This window comes from Cygnus olor, chromosome 5 (assembly GCF_009769625.2).
Source record: "Cygnus olor isolate bCygOlo1 chromosome 5, bCygOlo1.pri.v2, whole genome shotgun sequence".
NCBI lineage: Eukaryota > Metazoa > Chordata > Aves > Anseriformes > Anatidae > Cygnus > Cygnus olor.
Genome location: NC_049173.1, coordinates 49,149,002 through 49,161,248, shown reverse-complemented (window position 1 = coordinate 49,161,248; position 12,247 = coordinate 49,149,002). Strand labels below are relative to the sequence as shown.

General features: G+C 42.7%; 1 protein-coding gene across 4 annotated transcripts in view; it reads left to right on the top strand.

Moving 5' to 3' along the window:
• The window catches only part of ABTB2 (ankyrin repeat and BTB domain containing 2), a 161,586-nt gene that overhangs the window by 137,309 nt on the left and 12,030 nt on the right, over positions 1-12,247 (top strand). For all 4 annotated transcript variants that reach the window (XM_040560375.1, XM_040560376.1, XM_040560374.1 and 1 more), the window contains 4 exons: positions 5,265-5,430; positions 8,943-9,032; positions 9,523-9,624; positions 11,235-11,331. In XM_040560375.1, coding sequence (XP_040416309.1) covers positions 5,265-5,430; positions 8,943-9,032; positions 9,523-9,624; positions 11,235-11,331 — 455 coding nt within the window. The remainder of the gene's footprint in view (positions 1-5,264; positions 5,431-8,942; positions 9,033-9,522; positions 9,625-11,234; positions 11,332-12,247) is intronic.

Sequence of the window (12,247 nt, the reverse complement as noted above, 5' to 3'; positions counted from 1 at the left end):
TATGTGAACTGAGCTTTATAAGCAGCTGAAGTAATTGTAACCTTTACAATGTTTTTCTTTCTGTATTTCATGAGAGCAGGATCTCAAAATACTATATGGGCAACACACGCTCACCTTCTTAGTGCTCCAGAGATAAAGGAGCTTTAGCCAAACGCTGCAGCCAGGATAGAAAGCTTTTGTCATGCCAAAAGATGTGTAGGAAGAATGAGATAGAGACAGATTGAAATACAAGTGTCTGTTCGTTTATGCCTTGGTCTTAATTACAAGATAATTCTTTGCTTTCTGAGATACCTTGATGAAAAGTATAAGTACTTTTTTAAAATCCTCCTCCTCTCACAAGGATTGAACAGGGATTTATAATTAGCTTGGTTCATTACCACATCATAGATATTTTATTCAGTGTTTGTAGTCTCTTTAAGTTGCTCTCATTAACACTGCTTTTGATATCAGAGTTATATCTTGAACATTAGCGCAAGGTAAATTCTTGCTTCTCAAATGAATTTTGCACCCCATATTAACTGTGGGTTAAATGAGTGGGCTGGACACATTAATAACAATGAATACTACTTTTATCATGCTCTTAAGTGATGAAATGATTAGCTGAACAGATATATGATATATATTATTACTATTAGAATTCTTTTTCATGAACAAGAGAAGCAACGAGAGGCTTTTAATCAGGAGTCCTCCATCTGTTTTTGCTGCTTTTTACTTTACCTTTGGCAGCCAAGAAGGCTCTTGCTTTTTGCTACGTCTCTGTCTCCCCATTTGTGAAATGAGGGATACTACTTAGTAGCCACAAAATCTAATGCAAAGCTAAATTAGTTGGCAAGTATGCTGGTGCAATTAGATGACTGAACTCTGCTCCAAGCTCATTCGTGGCATGTCTGCTATTTCTGACTCTGCCAGATATGATAACACAGGCTAAGACTGTTCCATATAGCTGCACTTTAAAGGGACAAAGCGACATAGCTATGGAAGCTACGAGGTGGCACCCTTTGAAGCTACGTCTGCCCTGTAGCTGCCCGCGCTGCTCCTGTCAGGTCAGCCAGGCGGGTGAGCTCAAACTACTGCGGACCCGCTGGGTTTCTGCTGGGAGCTGGTACCTCAGGGCTGCGTGGCAGGAAGGAGCAGCTTTCTGAATGTTTCCTCAGCTGCAGCCAACTCCTGGTCCTGTTCTCAGCTGCCACTTGCTGCCGTTCTCCTCAGGTGTGGTACCTGACTGACAGAGTGCTGCCAGTCTTTTTAAAAGCCAACTTAAACAGATGATCCATGGGAATTGTGTAAACTGAAGGGAAGCAGCTGGGCTTCGTGTCCACAAAGCGGGAATTGTGTGCTTAGTCCAGGAGCCTGTAGCACGTTTCTTTTCCTTTTGCTCGGCCAGTATACGTGTGCTCAGTGTCAATTAAAGCACAAGCTGCTCAGGTTTATGAGTGGATGGTAGGTGCTAGTTAATGTGAACTAAGCTAATGTTACATGCGTGCCTAATTCTTGCCAAAACCTTTGAAATTCTCTGTTGAACAGTACCATAGAAGACTAAACTAATTACAAGCACCTCCAATCAGTTCATAATTTTTCTTTTGATCTCACCTTTATAAAGACGCTTGCTTTCAAAACTGAATCCACACCTTCCACTCTCTCTCTGCACTTTTTTTTTTTGTGTGCGCACGTTAGCATACAAAACACAGGTGGTCCCTTACTTTATAGATCATACACCTTAAAAGGTGGGGGGGAGGAGAAAAAAGAAGGCAGGGATTTGGGTGTTTGTTTTTTGCTTCTGATATGAGCTAAAAGGGAAGACTTAGCCTTGCTTAACTTGGTTGATCAAGTTAAACTTGATCAGATCTTTGTTCTGAACTGTCTTGCCTGAGTATTATTTTCAGAGGCCTAAGGATGTTCTGTGATGTGTGGCATGAGATAAAGAACACTGTCTTTTTGCTGCATGAAAGAATTAAACTAACAGAAAAAATATGAGGAGAGAGATGTGCCTCATTTGCAAATGCCTGTTATATCATCCTGTAAAGCAGTCACCTGTATCTAGCAATTACAATGCATTTAAGGGAAAGGAAATCTTGGAATGGAAGCCAAATTTATCCCTGGCTAGCTGTGTGACAACAGGCGAATTGCAAATAGCTTTTCCGTATGACACACAGACTAAAAGTCCTATAGTGATAGTTCCTTGCAGCAGTGATGCATCAGATAGGGTATGCTGAAATCCGTGAAAGAGAAGTTGTGCAGAAGAACAAAGTGCAGTTAGGATAACCTGAAATTTCGACCTCTAATATCTCTTCTCTGACACAGACTGCTTGGGCAGCATAGTTATCCAGAGGTACTGTTTGTGTCTTAGTGGATAAAGCCTTCAAATACGATGCTCTCGATTTGTTTGCCACATGATTTATAAACATCTTCTGTACTCACCTATTACTGGTTAAATGACAATGTAAGTGGGGAAATGCTAGATTGCAGAGCGCTTTGTTTCTTTTCCACCTACTTAAATATAATTTTAATATTGCTTTTATCGTACGCTATTTTTTGTATTGTTCCCTCTCTGCAGGCCAAATTTAAATCACTCACTACCAATAGCCTCCCTGCATGGAACAACTTGTTTGTGAAGTCTGAGGAGCACACCAGGCTCCTTGTTCCTAGCTCTTCAAGCCATGCTGTCCCAAACTGAGACCTCAGCCCCCTTCCCTTCCCTGCAATCTGGGCTCTGCGCCCCCAGGTTCCTCAGTCCAGCTTCAGTTCTCCAGTTATCCCCAGGCACAGCTCAGAGCACGTGGGAGCTGCCATCTGGGCAGCTGCTTGAGCACAGGCTTTACCCTAGGAAGCATGCAAGGGTTTGCCTCTCTCCTCCACAGGATAACAACTCACGCATGGAAAACCTGCTGTGGGTACAGCTGCTGCACAGCAGTTGTGCATCTGTGAGCTCTTTCCCGCTGGCTCTCAGAGGATGCTCTAACTTTTATCACACTCTAAAAGAAAAAGCGATTTTGCCTCTATCGTAGGCAAGCACGCTGTCAAGCAACTACTGCAGAACAGCAAATGTGTAGTCAACTTGCGCTGGGAAGTTGTGCATAGGCTGTGCCCCAGGAGTAAAGCCCACAGAACTTCACATTCCTGCACCTGAACTTGCCTGCCTGCAGCTGCCTGCTGGCAGCTCCAGGCCACGCACTACAGCCCACCTTTTTGCCCCCGTCTCTCTGATAGCTCCATGCAACTGCTTTGTTTTGCTGCTCGCTCCGCAGGGCTCATCAGTGAACTGTCCCCCTGCTCCACCAGTGCGTGTAAATAGCACTGAGTGGAATCGCACCTGTTAGCAAAACAGAAACAATGTGCAAAGACAGGTACCAACTCTTTAAGAAGTTCATTTATTTTCTGAGGTTCAACGGCTTTCAAGTTTATGTCTTTCTATTTCACTTGTTTGCATTAGGATGATGATTATTATAACATAGCTATGGTATCATAATTATAAAATACTGTAGTATCATGATACTGTACCAATTACCTTGAGAGAACAAGACTATTAATTGGCTAGTTTAGCTTGAGGACTTGTGTATGTCTAACAGTAAGCCTTACCTTACTGTCATCTTGTGCTTTGTTCTGCATGTGTCCTAATCTAGTATCTGGATGCTTCAGAGATCTTGTCTTCCCGTCAAATACTTGCACTCAGCTGCCTGGGAGCTACATTTATTCACAGATGTATCTCCAAAGAGCTGGTGACTCCAGGGCTGTCACTTTGCTTCCCTGCTGACTGTTCCCCAAATTGCACCCTGGTGTAGTTCCTCTCTGAGAGCAGCTGCGGTGAGATGCTGGTTTCCCATGTGCAGTGTGACCGGTCACCAGGCTGGGGAGTGAGTTTTGTTAACTCAGCATATTGTTCGTTGCATATGGTCACCATTTGTCATCAATGCAAGTTCAGAAGCATACAAAATGACCAGCTGAATTAATACTTGCATAAGATTCATCCTGAGTCTTCTAAGTGAAGTGATGAGTGTTTTACTTATCTGGCAGGCCATACAAAGTTTCCAGAAGAGGTTAGCCCCGTTGAAAGAGTCTCATTTTTCAAAGGAACTTGGCAGGCTAGCATTGCACTTACTGAGAGTTCGCACTAGAGCCTGTGCTGAAAACCAGACAACGAGTAGAGGAGGCACTCACCCTGAAATAACATCAAAGGGCTGACCATATCAGTGCTCAGCTGAGATAGAAAGCGCCTCCAATTTGGGAATGCTTCTTCAGCAAAAGAGATAGACCTCCAGGTTTGGAATTTAGAAGTCTCTCAGCAGATAACCAGATGATTTACAGTAATCTCTGAACTCCTTCCAAATGAGATAAAGGTTGTTTGATAGTCAGCTAGAGGATAAGGATTTAATAGAAACTCATAGAAATGTTAGCACACTTCCTTTGAGGCATTGGAAGAGAGTTGAGAATGATTTTGATTTGACTTTTTGGTTGTTTGGTTTGTTTTTGATTTTGAATTTGATTTTTTTTTCTCCAGAAAAGAATCTGAGGAATAAGAATCATTATCTTATCTTAGAATTATCTTTTATTTCAAAATAATAGTCTGGTGGTCAGACAACATAATTGTTTCATCCTAGTACTATCACCTGACTGGTATTTTATGTATATGTACACCTTCTTTCCACCTTTTTCCTCCTTAGAATATGTTTTTGTATATGTTTGATGGGCTACCATACGATGCAATATCACAAATGATATATAGCTAATTATTTAAAGAAAATTTTATTTATTTATCACAAGAAGCAGAATTAATGAAATCTGGTTGCTGCAGGTGTGCATCCTGTGACCCTTCTCCCACCACAACAACCTCACTGCTGTAGAAGCCGAAGGTGTTCAGTGCCCATTTCAGAACGGGCATATCCTGGCATCCCTTTGCTGTTCTGCTGGTGAAGGTGTAGCACAACCAGTGCCTGGTCCAGAGATACCCTTATAGTGACGGGCTGAGTGGCAAGGAATAAGGATTTCTTTCTGCCTTTCTCTCAGAGGAGGGCACCAGTGAACTTCCTCTGCTTGGGCTCGTCTCCTCTCAGTATTTATATGAATTTACTATCTCTAAGAACAAAAACTTCCATCTCCAATATGATTGAAGATAGCCAGATTTTTCAGAAATGATTACACAGTGCGGAAAGTATGCACTAGGTAAAACTGTGACATTAAATAAGCCTGATTTCTGAGACAGGGAGAGAGATGTGGAAAAAAAAAATTAAAAAAAGACCAAAATCCAGAAATTATTTTATCCTTTACAGACCTGAATGCTGCTTTAGTTCCTTCCGGAGACTGGATGCTAAGGCTGCTACCGAAAAATTCCAGCAGGATTTGGGTTTCCGAATGTTAAACTGCGGAAGGACAGATCTGATCAATCAAGCAATAGATGCACTAGGACCCGATGGAGTTAACACCATGGATGATCAGGTATGCGCACACAAAAAATTCTTTGCATGACCAAATTGTGTGTTCCTTTCTGTGTAGCAAATCAATGTGTGAATTTGCAGGCAAGCGTTAGTTGCCTCTCAGTGTCTTTTCTAAGTCCATCTGGTGTTTTATTCTGAGAATGTCTCTCTTAAATAAAAAAAAAAGTAAGTCCCCCCTCATGCCACCTCCTGAAAAGCCAGTCAAAGCCTAGAGTGAATTGTTTCTTTATCAGCTGGAATGCAGGGCTGTTCCTTGGATGGCCTGTCTCAGACACTGATGGAAGACAGGTTAATATGCCGGCTGCAGATGGAAAGTCTGATGTTGTCTTAATGCTGAGACAATGTCAAAACAAAGTGGTTTTTGCCAGTGACACTCTCTTCTGGTTCAACAGCCGAAATCCTGTCTGGGTCAGTGATGAGCGACCAAAAGGTGTTGCTGTCTGATGGCTTTCAGGTTGCCCGTGTGAAGTGAATTGTGTGTTCTCGGTACAGTCTGGTATAACAAACAGCACAGAGAACCCCAGTGGCATTGGTATCCGTTGGTATTAGCTTTGCTGAAAGCTCACTGTGTTGATGTGTCTTTTTTTGTTTGTTTGTTTTTACCTGTTCCCTGCTCAGCTAGATTTAAGTATGGGGACTTGGTAGTCTGGTAAGTCTTTGGCTGCTTCTGCTGTCAGTCCCATCAAGTAACAGCAGAGTCTGTTCTCTGGGGCATAATTCAATGCATTGAATTAGCTTTTAATTTAAAAAAAAAAAACACCACCACCTCCCCCAAATAAACACTCATTATAGCTGTCACAGCAATGAGAATGAGCTGTCATGTCTCAGAAACAATAGGATATTTATCAGTAGGAAGGATTTACGTTCAAGTAGAGAGGTTTTCTCATAGGCTGTGTGATACTGTGTTTTAGTGCTGTGGCATTTCAGACCAAATTCTGAAATTGGCACATGTTCCATGGTTCTTTCCACCATCCTGCAATTTAAAAGAAGGTAGGAATATGTATGCAAATATGATCAGAATTGCTCCTGCACAAGTCTCCATTTAAGTATGTAGTTGCCTTATTTACATACCCCATATAATGAGTTTTGTGGTCACAGAGGTACGGTATCATTTCACAGGTGCCCTTGACATTCACTTTATTAAAGTGACAGTGGTGGCAGATTTATTTTATGAACAAAGTAAGTCTGCCACTTTCTTCCTTTATTTTTTTTCTTAAGTTTTTGCAGTTTTGGCTTATGTAGCCCTAAGGACTTTTGTTCTTCCAAAGCAGAACTGCTGTATTCTTGCTCTGGTATTTTGCACTGTGAACCTTAGTATCCTGGCACTGGTGCCAAGCCAATCACTTCTCACTGAGGGACATTTTTTACCTGTCTACAACAAGCCAGCTGTTTCGCTTTTTTTATACATAAGGACCCTGCATTGTAGGCAACTCGCTGGAAAGGTTGAGGACTGTATTTATCACTTATATGTCACTTATTTATGGTCTTATCATCCTGCTGCTGTCTTCCTCTAGCCAGTCCTACTGTGAACAGGGAGATCATACAGCACTGGCAGCTCTGTTGTCTTTGCAGAGTGCTGCTCCCATGTTTCAAAACAGTGTTTTGGTAGTGACCAAGGAGGGCAACACATCTCTCTTTGGAGACAGAGCTGCTCTGAAATTCTCCACGTCAGTGATTCTGGAGCAACTCATCATTTCAACTCAGCAAGCAACCTCCATCACACTACCAACCACAGAGAGAATTAAATCCAAACACTTAGCAGTGAACTCTGACGTAACTGGAATATGAAACCCAATCTGAACTTTGCAACTAGCTTTTGTTTTCCCCCTCCTGTAATGCCAGTATGCCTGATTCGGGGATAACTGATGTAGGCACAGCAATAGAAAGCAGGTCTGAATGTCCTGTCGTAGGATAGAATGTTGGACACTGGCACCTCGTAAACTAAGTTGATGTATTTTGATTTCCTTTGGTAACGATGAGTCTTTTTAAAACAGTGCACAGTAGGCAGGCACCACTGAGTCACTGCAAACAGGTGTGACTGCCTCTTGTGTGGCAAGTACAGCAAAAGGTTTTTTGCAAATCCTACCACTGGAATTGGACTAATTTAGCATATAGCCTTTAGATCCAGGTTCAGGTTTTGACCACTCCCAGAATGTGAGCACATCCAGCATTAAGGTCTGTGTTCAGACCAACTTCTACACATCCGTGTGCACAGATAAATTTAGAGAGAGAGAGAGAGAGAGAGAGAGAGAGAGAGAGCGAGCTCAGAATAGCTTCAGAAACCTCAACTTGGAGCAGGACCTTCCTTGTATTCACTTCTAGCCGGTACGAAGCAGCTCTCTGGTTTCATGCAATCTGAAGGGTTAGGAAAACAATCTCTTCTTCCCTATGAATACTGACTAGCAAGCAGGGAATGCAAAGCTGATATTGGAGGAGGGAAAAAAAAATGCATCTATGCATTTAGCTATACTATCTATATAAATGCATCTATATAAATTCATCTATGCATTTAGCTATATAAGGTAGCTTAACAGAACCCTGACCGTGTACAGGCTTGTGCCTGCCAACCCAAGTTTAGAATTCTCATGTTACCTGTCTATATTAGAGCTGGTCTCCCTCTCAAAGCCCCAGAAAACCAAACTCACCCATCCTCCTACCCCTGAAACACCTTTGCAAGTGCGTACGGCTGTCTCACGTGCAGGAGGATGGGAATTGTGGCTGTTTTGAAAAGATGCCTTTGCAGATACAGGACCAGAACTCCTCTGTGTGAACTTTACTTCTATTTTACGATACATCTGTCTAAAGACAAAGCTGTATTATTCATTCAGTTCATGCAGTTATATTATACACAATGAACTGCAGAAATGCTACCTGTGGAAAATTCAAACAAAGTAATTAAGCAGGGGGAAACGCTGTAGGACGTGAGCAGGAATGAATTTTACTAGGCCGTTTCCTTTCTGTCCTTGGCTACTGCTGAAATTAGCTCTGTAAGTACGGCTCATTTCTCTCATAATTCATCTCTGAGCCGTCACAGTTTGTTGGTTAAGTAAAAAGAGAGAAGCAGATTTATGGGATTGAAATGCTGAAATATTGTGGCAAATAGGATTTTAGCAATGGGGATATGTTGCCAAATAAATTCATCTGCATACTTTTGTGTTGTTTTCTGCTTTCAGTTCATCTGGCTACAAATGATCCAAGAAATGCTATTTCTTTTTTGGCAGCCTCAGGAAAGCTCAAGAATTGTGGACAATACATGGCTGCGATTTTCAGCGATCCCTTTTGTATTCTTGCAGTCTTGTCCCCTGATTTTTTGTCCACATTGCTTTCCCATATTAACACATGGTGCCAGCTCCACACAGAAACCAGAATGTTTTCAACATGTGCGTGTGCTGTCCCGACACATGCATGTGCGCACACATACACACTCTGTGTGAGATTCAAACTCGGTGTCCATGACAGATTCACTATTGCAAGGTATAGAAAGGTAACCATTTATTTTTTTCTTTCCTGAAGGGTATGACCCCACTAATGTACGCCTGTGCTGCTGGAGATGAAGCTATGGTCCAAATGCTTATAGATGCCGGAGCAAATTTAGATATCCCAGTAAGTAATGGAGGAAACTCTCCCCAAAATTATTCATTCTTGATCTATAAATTAACAAGAGCAGCTAAGAAATCACTATGAAATCTCTTGTAGCAACTGAAGTCTTCCCTTCTGGAAGCTTTTACATTGGACTCAGAGCAAGGCATTTCTTTCAGAAATCACTGCTTCAGGGATTTGGGAGGGGGAGAAAAAACAACAAAATCTCTTGGAGCACTCAGTGGCTGCAATTATGATTGGCAATGACAAGCCTAATAATAGGCACAGTGCGGGTAAAGGGGCTTCCTTCCTGAAAGAGCTGCCACTAGGAGAAACCAGCAAGCCCATTAAAAAGGCCCAGGGGACTGGACGGAGTGAGCAGTGCTGGCAGCATTTTCTAAATGACAATAGTTACCATTCCCTGGGGCTGTCACTTACAAAGGGAAAAGCCAGTTACGTAGATATCTTAAGATACGCTGCAATGGTTAATAACTACCTGGTTTCTTTTGCCCAGGTTCCCAGCACCTCTCCACGCTACCCTTCGGTCCATCCTGACAGCCGGCACTGGACTGCTCTCACCTTTGCTGTATTACATGGGCACATATCTGTTGTGCAGGTAAGCTGCGGAGATCCTCCGGTCGGGAACCATTAAAGCAGACACTGAGGGACTGGCATGCAGCACTGAGCTGAGTGCTGGGCAGCACCCTCACTGTCAGGTGGCTCGAGTATCTGCCCACTCCCTTTTCTATGGAATTAATGCAGGGAGTAGCAGAATAGTATGGAATACCAGAAATCCTACTAGAACTTCAAGGGGAACTCTAAACTAATCACAGCAGGTAGTCAGCGGCTGCTGAATTTAATTTGCCTTCTGCTTAAAGGGAAAAAAAAGATGTAAGCAAATGGAGGTTGCATACAGTCATTATTTGTTTGTATACGTTTGTAAATAATTATAAAGATTAGATCCCACCTGGCAAATTGCCAGTACAGCCTTTGGTATTACAAAGGTTGGACAGCCTTAATTTACAGGTGTGGTAGGAGTGTGATTCTCCCAGGAGATGTAGCCAGGTATATCAAAGTTCCTGCTGGACTGCATACCCACAATGTTTGTTTCTCTTATTTTGTTTAAAACTTCTAAAGATTACAAAAAATCTCCTTCGGCAACCATTCCTTAAAGGGTAGATGATAGCTTTCTGGAATCTGTGTATGAAATCACCTTTGCAGTTAAGGCCTACCATGTGGTCATTGCATGGAATAGTTGGCATCTCAAAAGAAACAAACCAGCCCATGGGCAGCTGTCATGCTCTACAAACAGGTTTAAAATAAAAATGTGAATGTACGTGCTGTTAGTGCCAAGGCCAGTGTCAACTGGGGATGGCTGAAGCTGTTCAGTTGTGACAGTGTTACACAATACAGCCATCTGGACTCCCACCCGCAGCGGAAGAACCTCCCCTGCAGGCAGGAGCCCAGCGCTCATCTTTGCTGCCAGGGGAGAGGGAAGGCACCCATGGGGCTGCAGCGGGAAGCGGTGCTGTCTGGGTGCCCTGCTGCTGACTGCCCGCACTATTCGGCCGTAAGAGATCTCACTGCCGTGTAGCCTTCTCCCCTGCATCTGGGAAATGCATAATTGCCCCTGTGAGTAGCTCGTTGTGTTCAGAGAAAGCCGGTTCTGTGTGTGGCAACTCACTGAGGCTGCCAGGGTCTCCTTATGCAGGCTCCACGGGGCCTGAGAGACCAAGGGGGATGTTTGGCCTCCAGGGCTAACTCCCTGAAGGTGTGTGCTGTTTCCTGCGCACAGCATGAAGCTAAATGACGGACTCCGTGTGCCCAAGAGAAGCTCTGATTGCAGAGTTCTTTGGAGTTGGGAAATTACAATAGCAAATCCAGATTCATAAATGAGATTTGAAAACAGATATTCCTCGAGCTGCCAGATGAGATTTTTTTTTTTCAGCATAAACTCTCAATTCAAAGTACAGTAAAACAACAGAAAATAAGAAGTCTCTAAACTGACATTCAAGCAGAGGCTTTAGCCCTAGGCTGATTAAAGAAATGCATGAGAAACTTGCCTTGCAATCCACACTTTGCTTCAGCCTTTGAGACGTTCCTTTTGTGTGCATGCACTCTTCATTATGAATCTACTGGTTTTCTTTTCTAACACACAGCCTCTTCTGTTAAGTCTTCCTAAATTTTTCTTTTCTCAACTCCTTGTCTTTAACATGTCTGTTGCAGCTGCTCTTGGATGCTGGTGCCCATGTTGAGGGCTCTGCTGTTAACAGTGGAGAAGACAACTATGCTGAGACCCCGCTCCAACTGGCTTCAGCAGCAGGTAAGTTATGCATAACCTCAGCACGCTCCATCTTCTGCTACCACAGGACCACAACCGACTGATGCATGGGTCAGGTATCTGTAAAACATGTTAGGATTCACTGCATTTTGAAGGTACTGTGGATACAGTAAAGATATCAAGTTCAGGATCCATGAGCTGGATACTAAAGAGCCAGCACTTTTTTCATTTCTAAACCACTAGCAGAAACCCAGCCTGGGTTGGCAGTGACTAACAGCAGTCATCACGTGCAAGAGCTGATGGGCACTAAACGACTGTCCACTTTTGCCAGTAGTACCAACACCCATCTCCTGCCAGTGGCCTCCACAGTAAAGCTAAAACAACTCCTTTGCATAGGGCACTGTCAAGAAACATAAAACAGCTACTGTCTAGCCTAGGCATGTCTTGGAACTAAATAACTTCCAGATGCAAAAATTAACAAGTTTAAATTCAGCCTAGGGAAAGAATAGCTTTTATATAAATTTGTTTTATTAATTTATTAAACAAATGTAAAATTCTGCATTTCTTCTACTTTGCTGTCATAACAGAAGTTTAGCATTTTATGAACAAGCCTGTGCTAGCCTAAAAGTACCTGTTTTTTTTCAACACTTCTAGCCATTTTTGATTTTTTTTTTCTGCTTCATTTTTGTGTCTTCATGAAGATGAGTCTCTGCTTTACTCTGCTCCAAGTTTTACTGAAGGGATAAAAAAAATGGCCTCTTCCCTTCCCAGTGACAGATACACATTGTGCTAGGTCTCTTGCCACCACTCACTACTATAACTAATGAAAACGGTGGAAAAGAGGCCCAGCTGAATGTGAACTGCACCAATACACTTGTCTGCAAGGTGATTTTATAGAAGCTGTGGTCAGCAAGAGCAGCATACAGCAGCTCCCTTCTGACCTTCTCTGTTAACCTCA